At 41.5% G+C, this 15,512-nt stretch overlaps 1 protein-coding gene across 1 annotated transcript; it reads right to left on the bottom strand.

Annotated features, from left to right (window-relative positions):
* Window positions 1–12: 12 nt before the first annotated feature.
* On the bottom strand, window positions 13–11,322 carry LOC130137046 (uncharacterized). The gene is made up of 8 exons (XM_056307749.1): window positions 11,212–11,322; window positions 5,726–5,820; window positions 5,452–5,584; window positions 4,886–4,989; window positions 4,061–4,232; window positions 3,792–3,932; window positions 3,452–3,689; window positions 13–3,336 (listed from the first exon to the last, which is right to left on the bottom strand). The coding sequence occupies exons 1-8, from the start codon at window positions 11,320–11,322 to the stop codon at window positions 215–217; spliced, it is 4,116 nt and encodes a 1,371-aa protein (XP_056163724.1). The 3' UTR covers window positions 13–214.
* Between the last annotated feature and the right edge of the window lie 4,190 nt (window positions 11,323–15,512).

Below are 15,512 nucleotides of genomic sequence, written 5' to 3'. Positions count from 1 at the left end.
AAATTCACGCGATTATGCTTCCAACTCATTAAGTGATCAAATAAAAGAATAGCTCAATATCCCAACCCAGCCCACAAAGACGGAGTATTATCTCACAAATACATAAGAATCCAAGTTTATTCCTCTCCCTCTCAGAACGTAAATAATATCAAAACCATGCACAAAAATGACCGACATGAACGTAGTATATATCCACAAAGAAAGACCAGAAGAGTTACCGTCGATTAGCTCGGAGCGACTGCATAGTGGCAGCAAAAGTATCATAGTCAGGAAGCTTAGGATGAACGTGACTCGCTCGTTTGAAGGAATCCTCCTTAGATGCAGACTCCAAGCTCGGAGTTGCAGCCTTAGAACTTTCGCTCGTCTCTGACTTAGTAGATGAAACCTTCTTTTTTATGGGCAACGAGGGTTGCGCTCTTGCAGGAGACTGTGGACTATCTTCACTCATACCTGACTTACTGGATGAAGTTTTCTTTGAAATTGAAGACGAAGGTTGTGCCTTTGCAGCAGACTTCGAGCTGTCCTCACGAGATGATCTTTTGGTTTCTGAAATGGGCTCACCCTTTGCTTCCTTACCGTACCTCGAATGTTCAGAACTTCTCAAACTATAGGCTTCATCAGCCGCAGAGTGAGGCCTCGTTGAAGTTTCAGTTGGATAAGAGCTCCTCAGAGAGGATCTTGATTCTGCACTACGTTCGGATTCATCAGAGGCAAAAGTTGACTTCAAGTTGGTATTTCTTTGAGTACTAGGAGCACCGGCCTTAGTCCTTCGAGAAAGCCCAGCACCTATACGTTCTCTACTGGTTGTGGATGAACCAGTGGAGCCTGATCTTTTATTTGCTTCGGACTCCTCCCGAGTATAAGGTTCAGAACCACTGTCATAAGTCTGTCCTTTCACAGTTCCCTCTGAAGCATAAATGCCATCAGAGCCCAGAGATGGGATTACTGGCCTCGTGCTTGCTCTTCTTGTCACGTTGTCATCCACTTCCTGATGCATCTTCTCCATGTATCGTTCCCGGCGGGTTCTTGAACCACGTTGTTCTTCTCTTAATTCAAGAGATGCACTGGAACCTCTGGAGCTTGATCTTTCATCCACTTCAGACTCTTGCTGAGAGTAAGATTCCGAATGGCTGTCCGAAATTTGGCCTTGGTCAGTCCTTTCTGAACCATAAACGCCATAAGGACGAAGAGATGGGATCACTGGCCTTGTGCTTGCTCTTCTTGTAATTGTGTCATCCACTTCTTGCTCCGTCTTCTGAACCTGCTGTTGTCGACGGCTTCTGGAATTCTCTTGCGGAACGGTTTTCTCTGGAATCTGATCACTACCAGAACCAAAAGATGTGAAAGCTGGTCCCCTGGTTGGTCTCTTCTTAAACTCAGAACCCACTTCCTCACTCACTGGATCTTGCTGAACTACAGGATCAGCTGATATATTAAGTGGGAAAGAAGAGGAGGTTTCCTTTGCAGTGTATTCAGCTGTTTGTTTAGATAACGAAACATCACCTGCCGAGCTTCTCAAATATGAAGGACGCCTATTACCTTTATTTTTCAGACCACCAGTCAATCTTCCAAATGTCAAACCCAAATCATTATCATAACTATCTTCATGTGAAGATTTAGAATCATGTAGCATACCGGGTTCTGAAAATACAGAAACACTTTCCCCAACTTCATGAACCACAGCATCTTCATAAGCATCGAAGGGCTGACTCTGGTGCTTCTTATCTACAGGATCATCAAAGGTATCCAATCCTTTATTCTTTGAATTAAACAAGGATTTCCCTGAACTAGAAGGTAAATCACCAAATCCAAACTTTTTCTGAGATCCAAAACTGGAATATTCTCTCTCCTCCTTATGATTGCTCCGTTCCTCCTCACTATCTGAACTTGGCCCATTTGACTCATCAAAGGTCACAGGCTCAAGTTCATCTGCTTGTGAATGAACTGAAGAATCAGCCAAACCCCCAGAAAAGATAGGAACGTGCTGATTCGTTGAGAAACTTGATTGGGGTGTAATCTTTGTGAACGTGTCAACTGTGGTCCTTTTGGGGCTTGGCGAACTGATACTTGCTGATGGAGGGTTAGGTGAATCCCAGCTTGGTTGTGAGGTCTTCACACTGGGCTCTGCTCCTTTGTCCAAATCAAACCCATAGTCATCAACATCTGAACCATAATCATCAAAAACTACCGCAGTGCTTTCAATTGTTGGTTTGTTATCTTTCTGGAAGTTTTCTTCATCAAAATCAGCAAAGGGGTTTTCTGCAACATCATCCTCCTCCTTCCGATTACTCATAACCTCTCGCTTGTCACTAAAAGTGCTTGAGTGTGACGAATGAGAATGATAGGAAGCATGGGTAGAATGTTCAGCAAATATAAAATCATCCCGCAAGTCATTAGCAGATTCCACTTCAGATCCACCAGAGTTTCTTCTCTCACTCAGTTCATCTAAAGTGCCAATAGTCTCTGGTCGAAAAGAGTTTCTTGTCCCACTTGATTTATCCAATACATTGCCAGGCTCAGCTCCAGACGAGCTGTTCTGGGTATTTCTGCCTGCCATTTCATGGTTATCCACAAGTGGGTCAACACCACTGAAATCTGCACTAGACTTCCTAGAATTAGACCGGCTGGATTCGCCGCTTCTCCTATTACTCTCTCTGTAAAATCTTTCATTCACCCCCGCAAGCCTATCAGTGTCTCGGACATCAGGTTGATTGCAGTGCATGCTTGGAATTCTGGCCTCAAAAGTATCATTGACAGGAACCCTGTCAGAGAATGAACCTTCCGATTGTGAGCTGATGTGTCTTTCGGACCTAACATTGTTTATACCATAGCTAGAGGACTTTGCAAATGAGTTATTGTCCATGGGCTCCATATTAGACTTTGTGGAAGCATACTGGCTAGGTCTGTTGTTGCTTATATGGGCATCTTCATAAAACGCCTCACCTACTTCTCCAACGCACTCTTCTTTTGCGTAATTCTGCTTATATGGTGTGTGAGGTTGAGCATTTCTTCCATCAGAAGCCTTATTACCTGCGACTTTAGCAAAGGCTTCATTTTGAAAACTGGAGCCTGCAGATGTTCCAGCCCGTTGATCCATTGGACCATGAGCAGAAGGCCTTTGTGGCTCTGTAGGGAATTGCATAGAAACCCTCCCACGGCTAGAAAGTTGTGCAGCAGCTCTGGCAGCCATGCTTGCCCGTTCAGCTGATTCTGCAGCAGCTTGAGCAGCAGAGGTTGCGTCTTTGAATTCCATATGCCAGTTTTGCCTGCCCATGTAGTCAACATTCCCTTCCCCGGGATACGCATGTCCAGCTTCAGCCCCCTCCATTGCATTACCTGTAAACGGAACTTCTGTTAGTATGAATATCAATGCGAGTTTCCCACAATTCTATTTTCAAGTAATAAAATGACTTAAAGCAAAACTTTCATGAAATCGTACAGCTCATCATACCCGGAGTTTTCGGCTCTGGATGTGAAGTGGTGGGAACATTAGCATGTCCATGGGGAATATTTTGGTGGCCAAATGATAACCTGCTGCTGTTCTCATGCAAGTTTACAGAGGCATCCTCCTTTACTACTTTTTGAGGTGCTACATCCACATTGGTTCTTTCTCTGTCATTATCAGGCACTTGGAAGTTTGAAAATTGTGTCTGCAGATTACTGGCCTTCTCAAAGGTACTTGGTCCATTCTGCTAAGCAACAATTACGCAAATGTTGTATCAACAAACAGATGAAGTGCATAGCCAGAACTCAGAAGCAAAACTGCTAAAGCAAACAAAATTCAGAATTACCAACAAATCTTCATGATTATGCGAATCGTTACCCCCAAATGAATTAGGATCCCATTTGATGTTGTGTTCCTCCGCAATTGAGGTTAAAATCTTTACTTTGGTTGGACCATCAGGTGATTTGGCAGAGAGTTTCTCAACTAACTGATAAAGGGCAAGAAAAGATTCCATCAAGCCCAACGAAACAAGTGCAACCAAGAAACTTTGGCTCATTTCATTTCATTTGTAAAAAGAAAGCACTATAAAGAAAGTTGAACAAATTATGGACTTACAGTGCGGTTTACACCACAATCAGGACGCAACTCAACAGCTGCAGAAATGAAATCTTTTCCATATTTTGCGGTAAAATGCTTGCGGATATCCACAAGTTCAGGAATGTCTGCACATCTCGGAGATGCAAATACTACACTTGAAACAGCCTCCTTCAAGTCAATTGGGCAGTTTCTGGAAATGTACAGAGAGTTAATCACATATTTCTCACCAAAAATAGTTACTTAGAATTTTATGTAGAAAATAAAAGGCAAGACTATCGTTTCTTTGGGAACTCTTGAGCATCGTGGTGGGCCCACTTAGGTCGCTGTTGTGCTTACACAGTGGAACCAAATCGTAGACTACAGGGAGAAGGTTAGAATTCCAGCCAATAGGATGGGTGAGGTCTGGCAAGAAAGAGGAGACGGATTGATATAGTGTATTTTACACCGAAGAAGAAGAACCCATGGTGCCAAAGTAAATGAAGGAAGGAGAAGCAAGATTCTACAAATCTCAGATAAAGCTTATTATCAATCGGCAATGGGGAGCAGCAAGGTGCCCCAAAGAGTTGCCTTAATAGAGATAATGCATTTGCACGAAAAACCCTATCAAAGACATCTTTGAGGCACATAGTTCTACTGTGAACACTATCTATAAGCCAGACAAGGAAGAATTATCAGATAATTCATCATTTCGTTTGGCAACTGACAGAACTTGCTCTAGCTATGCGCCTTCTTCTCAGCTCGGCATCTATGTCCAGGCCCGACAATCTTACACCCAGTACTCTTGTTCTAAATAACATAAAGAAACTCAAGTTTAATGAAATGAAAATAATCATCGCCACGTACTTCTGTGACTCGATTATAGGCAAACGGGCCGCAATAAGTTCACAGAATATCTCAACAAGCTCGTAGGCTGCCATCATCTTCTCTTCCCTCACAACATGCTCAACCTGAAGCAAAATGAACCACGTTAGCCAGATTGCCCTCCTCAATAATCTCATGAGAAACAATACAAAACCCCTAGATGATTCAGGTTTCCATCGCGCGAAGACAAATGCCAGACAGATTTAATCAGCTCCATTCCAACCAGAAATTCACTTGTTTTAAGGAAAGAGTCGTAATTCCGAAGGAAAGATATAAGCTTTCGGAAGGAAAGAGTCACAAACCTATTTCCTGGCTACAGTCAATCATGAACACGCAACTATGGATACAACAGTGGATTAAGGGAACCGTGTTCAACAACAACAAAAAAATTGGAAAAAAAAGAAAAATTCAACCAGCTTAAAATCGACAGTGCGAAAGGTTTGCCATCAAACTCACCGACATCCAATCGAACCACAATTCAAACAATTACGATCGCGAAATCGAGTCCGTCTCAATCTCCAACAAGACAAGACAGACCGACAACTCACCCGAATCCTAGCGCTCTGGTCCTGACCGGACTCGAGGAGCTGGGCCACCTCCCGCTTCATCTGCTTCACCTGGACCTCCTTCTTGTTCTTCAGCAGCTTCAGCCGCGACGCGGCCAGCTTCAACGCCGTCTTGCTGCACAACATCACCACCAACCAAAAAAAAAAAAAAGCCAAGACGACCACCGGTCAACAACCAATCGAAGCCATCGCAATTCCCCCCCGATCGACACACGAAACGAAACGAACGACAGGCGAACGGATCGAAGGAACTCACCATTTCGCGGGCTTGAAGCTCTTGTGAAGCATCTCCTCGTCGGCGGCGCGGGAACGGCGGGACTCCCGACCGGCGATTCCGCAGGACCTCGAGTTCTAGAGAGAGAGAGAGAGAGAGAGAGAGAGAGAGAGAGAGAGGCTGCTCGGACTGCGAAGCTGCGGTTGCTTCCGCCGAATCGGAGGAGGGAGGAGCGGAAGCGGGAGCGGAGGCGATGGTTTGATCAGAGGAGGGAGGGAGAATTGTGGTGGTGATGGTGGCGCGGGGGAGACGATGACGACGACGACGAGGACGACGAGGCACGCCGAGGACGACGACGCATCGAGGCCGAGACGGTGTTCGGGGTTCGGTCTTCGGGGATGTGGGGGAAGAAGGTTCGCGGAATCCGATCCTATACGGCCATTGGAGACTTTCCTTGCTTTTCCGGAGGCGTTAAGTAATCGGCGGGGGTGTGGGGACAGATTTGGCGCGGGAAGGCGCACGGAAGTAACCGTGGACGTTCCCTCCTTCCTTGTTGACTTTGACTTGGGGGCTTCCTTTCGATCACGTAAAATGGAAAAAAAGGCAAAAGAAAGAAGGTAGGTTTTGATAGAGGGATGGGACAAACGAGAATTTTTTAGTTCACTCAAGGGGAATTTATTTGTGAACTAGACGGCTCGTTTTCTTAAGCCCGATCCATTTATAAAAAAAGGGTTAATAACACGTAAAATCTCAAACTGGTAAACATATGACAATTTTACCCTAGATTAATTTTTTAACTACAAAAAACCCCAAACTAGTACGCATGTGACAAATTTACTGCCCGTTAATTTCCGTTAAATTTTACCGTCAAATTGCTGAATTGGATGACACGTGGCAATTGACAATTATGTCAGTTTAGGGTTTCATCCCTCTATTTGTCACGGATTTACCACTTCGTGATTTTTCGTGGTATTGATTCAATTAACGGAGAGTAAATTTATCACAAATGTACAAGTTTAGGGTTTTTCGTGATATTAACCCATGAAAAAAGCACTAGTTTTAATTCAAATTTAATGACACAAATGGTTCATGAACTTTGGCTCAATGTGCGGTGTGTTCCCTGAACTTTAAATTTGTTCAATATGATTCATGAACTTTAGCTCATGTCTCAATGTGCAATACCGTCCATGAGCTTTTAATTTGTTCGATGTGGATCCTGGATTTTTTGTACATATTCAGTTTAGTTCATGAACTATATAAAAAATTTTAATATTGTCATTCTATTAATTCAAGTCCATGGGCAATATTAAATTGAATCAAAAGTACACCGATCAATAATGACACTGCACATTAGCCTAAATTTTAGAGACTACATTGAACAAATTTAAAGTTTATGGATCATATTGTGTATTGGACCAAAGTTTATAGACAGTTTGTGTCACTTTTACCTCGTAAAAAAAATACCAATTTTAACTCGAATCCCAATTTTGACCCAATTTTTTTTTATATTTCTTAGAAAGGCATTAACTTTCGATTAGTATTCAAATTTGGCCATTGTTAAGTTTTCGTCCAATGATACAGTTCAATAACCGGTGTGTCACTCCAGGTGTAGTCGGCGACTCGCGACTATGTTGACGTGGAAGGATCGCACAAATTTTCATAATCATGGTTAAAAAAAAAAACCAAAAGATTAGCTTTCATGGTACACTTTTGTTTTTTGTTTTTTGTTTTTTCGGTTTACATGTGTTTTGCGTTTGTGAGTTGTGGAACTGACCATGGCGGCGGCCGGCCTAGTTGGATGTACATTAAAGAACGATGGGCCCGGATTCGTTGCCCGTTGCAATCGAACAGAAAGCGAGACAATGTCACGGCTTTCTTGTCTATTTTCGTGATTGTTTCCCGTCAATTAAAATTAAGAATAAAAAATAAGAAAAGATTACTTGGACATCACAAGTCACAACGATTGTGATGTCCAATTATGTTTCTAAATATCCTACGTCGGATCGCGACCCACCTGTCGTGTTCCGATTGGTGGTTTGCCCGCTGTCGAAATGTCCAAAAAGGCCGCTCAGTTTAATCTAGAAGAACGGCGCGGGCCCCGCGCACGAGGGAGCTCGGGAGGGAATTTCTCCTTTTCCCACTCCAGTTTTTGCAAACGTGAAAAGGAAGTCGTAACAATTGTCAAGCGATGGTAACATTGTTTAATCCCTGATTTGTCTTTTGTTCTTTCATATGTGTTGGGAATTTCCGAGGCACAAACAGTCACTAAAAGGCTTAGCCCAATATGTAATGTGATCCATAAAATTTTAATTTATTCAATGTAATCCCTAAACTTTAGCCTGATATTCAATGTGGTCCCTGAACTTTTAATTTGTTCAATGTGGTCCTTGGATTTTTTGTACATGTTCAATATAATCCCTGAAATATATGAAATTGTTCAAGAACTAAATTGATACATTGAACATTTTCATATTGTTCGAGAACTAAATTGAACATGTACCAAAAGTTCAGAGACAACATTGAACAAATTAAAAGTTCATAGATCACATTGCACATTGGGCTAAAATTCAAGGACCACATTGAACAAATTAAAAGTTTAGGGACCATATTGCACATTTGACCAAAGTTTAGGCACTCTTTGTGTCATTATTCCATTTCCGAACATTCCATCAACATTGTATAATCTTCTTCGAATTTCGAGATAGAAGCAATGCGTTCAATGCTCGAATCTCGCTTTATTTCCCATTGATCATATGGGTTAAGATTAGACATGTCGAAATGGCTCATAAACTCATTTCTTAACATATATCTGATGGGCTAAGTTGTTATATGGTTACTTCTATTCAGTAAATGGATCATAAACGGGTTTAGAATAGTAAAGTCCAAAATAATATGGGTGTTAAATGAGTTCACAACTTCTTTAGATCCAACCCATATCTATAACTCTCAATTGCCCTCACTCACTCGCGTTTGTTCACTTTGTACTCTCGCCTCAATTTGGGTACGAATTTTTTTGAATCTGATTAAATATAGAAGTGTTTTAGTAAAATGAATCGGGTCGGGTATGTGTTGGGAATGGATTGGGTCAAGTATGGGTCCCTAGATTTTGGATCAAACCATTTCGACCTGAGTCACACCCGACTCAACCCAATTAAATCCATCCGTTTGACAGGTGTCGTTGGGATTCTTATTCAATGTACACGAAAGAGCCCAAACGTGAAGTAGCTTGTATTTAATACTAGTAACAATACCAATAATAGGAAAAAAGAACAAAAAGAGGGTGATGCGTGAAAAAGCTGAAGCCGTTTTAGAAGGTTGCCGACGCCTCTGAATTTGTGACACCTCGGGCTCTATTCAAGATTCAACTGCTCGTATGCGAAGGTTCTTCCAATGTTTTTTTTGTTTTTTTATTTTTTGGGTCAAAAAGTTCTTCCAATGTTTAATTAGCTTGGGAAGTCAACATACATATCCGTCATTAATTAACGTTCTAATTAAAAAATTCGAGGGTTCGATTCATGCCTCACATGACCCCACCTTATTGGACAATTTGCATTGACTGACAAAGCTTCAGAAGACGGGGGAAAATACAGATAAAAAGATTAGTAATTAATGACTACAGAAATTGTCCAATTGACAAAGGTGTGTAGCAGAAGCCATGGCGGTCATGGGATTCTGCGCGGGTTAATCAGCATTTGCAATGTGCAAGTGCTTTACTTGTATTAAGCACGAACCCAAAATCGATTTGATGATTTATATTAGAGAGAGATGATTAATTAACCTGTAATAATCCAAGAATGATGATTATTTTAATTTGGAAATCTAAGCTCTGGAGAAGGAACGCAGATGCCAGAGGAAAAGGAATATGCTGAACATGCTCAGATGATGCCCAGAATGAAATGCACATCAGAACATCAACATCTTTCAATTTTGGGACATCAATTGGGGAAAAACATCATGACCCATCATTTTAGAAAGCATGCAACAGTTAAATTGCAATGTCTCATTTTGGGATGTTTGGCGACGAAGATCACCCATCTAAAGCCCAAGTTCCATTCGATAAGAAAAAAAAAGCCCAAATTCCAGATTCGCGTTGAGTTATCGAGCTCCGTGGGTTATCGATGCGCCGATCCTCGCAGCTCGAGCCCCATTGAGAATTTACATGCGCTTCGTGAAGGCGGAAAGTGAACTCGCTAAGCTGAGGCCACACCGTCCGAAAGACCCGAGAGAAACCAAAGGGACCCTCGCTTGCATTTGAGAGAACAGAAGAAGGCCATCGAAACCGTAAAGAAAGGCTGAGATTTCCGGGATCTCAGCAGTACTTTTCAGACGTAGTAGCCAGTGATGGTGAATCCCCGTCCCACGATTTCACCTACGCAGAGCCATCCGTAGCATTCCACAGATGTTTAGCATAATCGAGTTCCTTCCAGAATGCCTCGTAACGAAGAGGAATGCTGCGAAGTGAATGAACAGCATTACGACCGGTCAAAGCAGCATGACTATCCAATCAAGCTATCCGAGACATTGAAAACTGGCAATCTCTAAGAACGAAAACAAGTTGGTTCTGTTCAAGGATTGAAAAGCAACCTCGGGAATGTCATAAAGGTTGCACAACACATGAGAAGTCCGCCCCCGCTTAGAATGTCATTTTTAATGTTGCGAAGGATTAATACCATTAATAATCTTAAACTATACCTGTCATAACGCCGATACAACAAACCTTTTTTTTATATCACCGAAACCCCTAAACAATGCTCACTGTAGTATCAATACTTGACAATTTTTTTTTTGTATTATCAAAATTCACAAGCTTGTACCGATACGACAATAATAGCCTATTTCTACCACAAGAAACCCTAAACTCTAGACTCTAAAAAAATTCCGGTGGATTCTAACAAAAGCACCCTCCAAGTTTCAAAGATAATTCCAGCAGGTTAAGTTCAGTAACGACCCTTGATGAGAAATAGATGTATGTCAATTGTTACAGATGTCCATACTCATGTATATGCTCACAGAACTCTAATGTGGAGTTCATTATCGGAAAAAAAAAACATCCAAAATAGACCGAAACATTTGTAAACGCTCTGTACTATGTAACTTTTTCATGGTTTAGCCCATATTAATGTGCTGATTCAACCACGAGTATCTTCACTTCAAAGACACAATTAAGACAAGGTTAAATTTCAGTTTACCGTCTTCCAACGAAGGGTCGCTAACCTTTGTACACTCGCATCTACTGCTAAGCAACAAATGGCGACTGAAATAAATTTTGAAGCATATAGTTGTGAAGGCATGCTTGCTCGTGCTCGCACACGCAAGCTCGTGCTCACGTATAACACCCAAGAAAATTATTCTTAATTACAACATTCATCGCATCACTGAATTCCCCATCATAATGATAATAAAATTTGGGCTAACAGCTAAAAAGGTTTTCACGCATCAACAATGTAGGCACTAAAAATTTATACCGCAATATAGTTAGTTCATATTAACCCTTTAAAAATTATACTAAATGTGGAGTAAATCTGTACCTCTTGAGGCTTTGTCAGAGGCGGCGGCGTGGTAAGCTTCGTTGGAGGTGGCGATGTGGTTCGTCGAACCAGCGAGACGGCGAGAATCGCAGAGCATCGAGGCGGAGGCATCGGCGCGTCGGTTAGGGCAACGGCGTCGGCGTCGAGAGGTATAGAGCGAGTCGAGGCATCGGCTAGGGTGGAGGCGGAGACGGCGAGAACAATAGAGTGAGTCGAGGCGGAGGCGTCGGCATCGGTTAGGGTAGGGCAACAGCGTCAGCATCGGCTAGGGCGGAGGTGTTGGCATCGAGAGGTACAAAGAGTCGAGGTGGAGGTGGAGGTATCGACTAGGGTGTCGGCTAGGGCGGAGGCGGAGGCGTCGATGTCGGCTAGGGCGACGGTATCGGCTAGGGCATCGGTGTCGAGAGGTACAGGCGTCGGCGTCGGAGTCAGAGGCAACGGAATCCACTCGTCGGAGGTGTTAGTCAAGAGGGCGAGTGAGCAGAGCGAGAGTGCAAATCTGGAAGTGGAGACGCGAAGTAGAGAGAGGAGAGAGCCTTGCTTTTTTTCAAAATTTCAACTCGATACGGTGGGGCTCGGGCGACACAAGTCGCCCGGTGAGTGACTTGGATTTTGCCGGCGTGAAATTGCAGTGATATGCAATAGTTTCTCTTTTTCCGAAGCTGTGAAGTAATCGCAGGGTATAGATTTGGCGCGAGAATGTGCAATTTACAGTTTTGGGTGAAATATTTTCATCGTGCATTCCTTCGCAACATGTTCAACCTGAAGCAACACGAGAATGAACCACGTCAGTAGATTACTAATTCATGTGCAATACCCTAGATAATTCAGGTTTTCATCGCACAAAGACAAGTGCCACCAGAATGAATCTGTGCACTTTGCGTGCAACACACGTGCACTTTACGTGCAATATGTACACTCAAAACTCAAATAAGACACTAGAAAAGAGCATTGTGAGTCTATTTCCAATACGAAAAAATAGAAATAAAAAATAATTAGGAGTGCCTGAAAATGATTTTTACTCCTCTTTTCCATTTACGGAAGATGAAAATCCAAAAAAGAACTTTAGTGTATTGTGAGTTCCAAATAATGTTCATTATGACACAATACCCAAATTTTGGGATAAGTGCAGAAGATGTCTTAAAACTTGACACGTAAGTGCGATCGAGTCCTAAAAACTTTCAAAAGTGCAATCAAGTCCTTCAATTAACTCCGTCCAATTAGATTAATGAAAAATGCTAAAGTGACTTTCTTTACTATTTTCTCTCTCCTACATGGCATCCTACGTGGCATTAAAAATAACTAAAGCACTAAAACGATGTCATTTTGATCCGAATCCCAATTTTTACACCAAATCCTAATTAAATTAAATTAAAAAATCCAAAAATTTTTCCAAAAAAAGACAAACTAAAAAAAACAAAAAAAAGCTAAAAGTTTAAAAACGAGAAAAAAAAAACCACCGGCAAAAAAAGGGCCAGGCCCTCCACCTATGGCCCTACCCCACTGGCGATGGGGTGACGGCCACAAGCAGGAGCCTTCCCCCTGTATTTTTGTCACACTAATACAAGATCGGAGGCACGAAAAAAAAATTAGGGATTGTTGCTCGGTAAAATTTACAATTTTGGATGAAATTTTTTTCTTATGTTTCTTACATTTTATTTTTTGTATTTTTTTTTATATGTTTTGCGTTTTTTAAGTTTGGAACTAATCATGGTGGGGCTGGCCTCGTTGGATGTACATTAAAACGAGGGGCCCCAAATTCGTTGCCCGTTGCAATCGAATGGAAATCAAGACAATGTCATGGTGTCCCTAACATTATTGTTGTTCTCCCTCGCCTACTCCTCTGACGCCATCTCCTCCTCTACACCTACATTGCCGACTCACTCCGGGCATCCGCCTCCATCCTCGGCATCTATGATCTCCACACCACCCGGACCCCTGAGTTGGCCACATTGGGTGATTATCCTCATTGTGATCGAACTACTCGTCGTTCTAGCTATATGCATTTTTTCTTGCCATTTATTGCTAAGGTAGGCATCCCTTCCCGATCAAAATCAGGAGAGGGAACTTGGATGTGCAAATTGGAGATGCACCGTGAATTTTAAGCAAAAAAAAGGGGGGAAAGTCCAAATAAAGACCTGAAATGTCTTCATTTTCTCAAATAAGGTCTTGAAGTGGACCTTGTGTCAAATAATGGTATGAAATGCCATCATTTTCTCAAATAATGGTCTAAAATGGCTACATAGTTTCAAAGAAGGGCATGACTTTTTGGATGGTCATTGGCATTTTCATCATTTACCTTCTTTTTTTAAAATTTTTTTTCCTTTTTTTCTTTCTACCTAGAGTGCCATCGTTTTCTCAAATAAGGGACTGAAGTGGACATTATCTCAAATAATAGCCTAAAATGCCCTATTTTCTTAAATAAGTGTTTGAAGTGGACCTTGTCTCAACTAAAAGCTTGAAGTGGCCGTATTAGTCTAAAAAAAAGGGCCTCATCTTGCTGGTTGAAGGGCATTTTCGTCCTTTACAATTTTTTTTGAATTTTTTGAATTTTTTTTCTTTCTTTTTCCCTTTTTCTGTTTTTTTCTTTTCCCTCTTTCCTCCACCGACGAGGGCCGCCCTCGCTCACCTAAGCAAGGGTGACCCTCGCTCGAACTGGCGAGGAACGCCCTCGCCCAACACCGAAGAGGGCGGCCCTCGCCTGAGGCCAACAGAGGTTGCCGGCGATGGCCGGGGGAGGGAAGAGGGAAAAAGGAAAAAGAAAAAAAAAAGAAAGGAAAAGAAAATGAAAGTAAAAAGATTAAAAAATTAAAAATATATACTTAAAATTTTTTGACTAAGATACCGCTTCTCCGATGGTCGGAATAGTCAACGGCCTAGCCACAATCCTTATTTGAAACGATTTGACCGGCATTTCTTATTTGAGACAATTTGGCAACTTCATGCTCTTATTTGAGACAATATTCACTACAGATCTTTATTTGAGAAAATGAGAGCACTTCATGCCCTTATTCGGATCAGGTTCGAGGTCAGAGAACATGCACCCCTTATTATTTCGGGTCGGGACGGGTAGCATGGAAACCCGACTTGTCCCATTGACACCCCTAAGGATTGTTAGAGCCCAGCTGTGGACTTTTGTTTCTTTTCCTAAACACTCTAGAATCTTGTCAGCCATTACTTCTACGATAAAGATGTATTGGATATACCCGGATCATGCAAACCCAGCTTACATCGCCAGTTAGATCAAGTGGGTCCCATTTGGGGCCTACTTCATCGGACGGTACATATGAGATGGGCGTGCATGCACCAGGTGCATTTAAGATTCTTTACAAAACTCAATGTGCTTTAAAAGTATGAGATTTTTAATTATAAGTCTTTTTTTTAATTACTGTAATATGGTGCCTATTTTGTGCCGTATCGGTGCCTATTTTGTACTGTATCGGTGCCTATTTTGTGCCATATCTGTGCTTTCTTTGTGCTGTATCGGTGCCTATTTTGTGCTATATCCGTGCCAATTATGAAAAAATAATTTAAAAAATGCCACGTAGATTTTCTGCCCATTAAAAGTTGACAGAGCCAACGGAGGACTAGCGTGGAGGAGGACTAATTGGAGAATGAATTGGGCACAAATTTTAGGACTCCTGTTGTACGTAACTTTCCCAATATTTTTTAATGACAAAGAGAATATGAAATAAGGGTAAATATTTAGTAAAAGCTTCATGACATCATTTTCTCAGACAATGTTTTGCAAGTGTACAATTTTAGTTAATAGTTAAATTAATTAACGAGAAGCGTGCCTGAATTAATAGCTATCCGAATAAAAATATTGGCCATAAAATTAACTTAGCTAATTGTTTGATTAAGAAAATAGAATATCCATGTCATATTACTTTAATTAAATTATTATCCATTTACATACGTCTAATTATATTTGAACCACACTGTAATCTTAGATAAAAATACGATAAAAAAATTATTTTGATTTTTCCTACCTTCTTGGGAAAAGTGTCAAAAAAGTCCTAAACCTTTTGTATTGATGCTAATTTAGTCCTAAACCTTTTTTTGTTGCCAATTTAGTCCTAAACCTTTTGCATTTGTGCCAATTTAGTCCTAAACCTTTTGCATTTGTGCCAATTTAGTTCTAAACCTTTTTTTGTGTTAATTCAGTCCTAAACATTTTGCATTTGTGACAATTCAGTCATAATCCTTTTGCATTGGTGCCAATTCGATCATCGAGAAATACAAAACATGGCCGATAAGTTGGGAAAGGACATATATATAGATCCGTCATCGGTCCGGCG

This window comes from Syzygium oleosum, unplaced genomic scaffold (genome assembly GCF_021117445.2).
Source record: "Syzygium oleosum isolate NSW1041296 unplaced genomic scaffold, Sole_v2.1 Sole_v2.59, whole genome shotgun sequence".
Lineage (NCBI taxonomy): Eukaryota > Viridiplantae > Streptophyta > Magnoliopsida > Myrtales > Myrtaceae > Syzygium > Syzygium oleosum.
The sequence above is the reverse complement of the archived record's forward strand: the minus strand, read 5'-3'. Positions and strand labels throughout refer to the sequence as shown.

Excerpts from the sequence above, each read along its gene's own strand:
- LOC130137046 (XM_056307749.1), bottom strand. The coding sequence starts at position 11,322 with ATGCCTCCGCCTCGATGCTCTGCGATTCTCGCCGTCTCGCTGGTTCGA. Across the intron at positions 4,233-4,885 it reads CCTATAATCGAGTCACAGAA|AAACTGCCCAATTGACTTGA; the intron begins GTACGTGGCGAT and ends GTACATTTCCAG. Across the intron at positions 3,933-4,060 it reads ATTGTGGTGTAAACCGCACT|TTAGTTGAGAAACTCTCTGC; the intron begins GTAAGTCCATAA and ends GCCCTTTATCAG.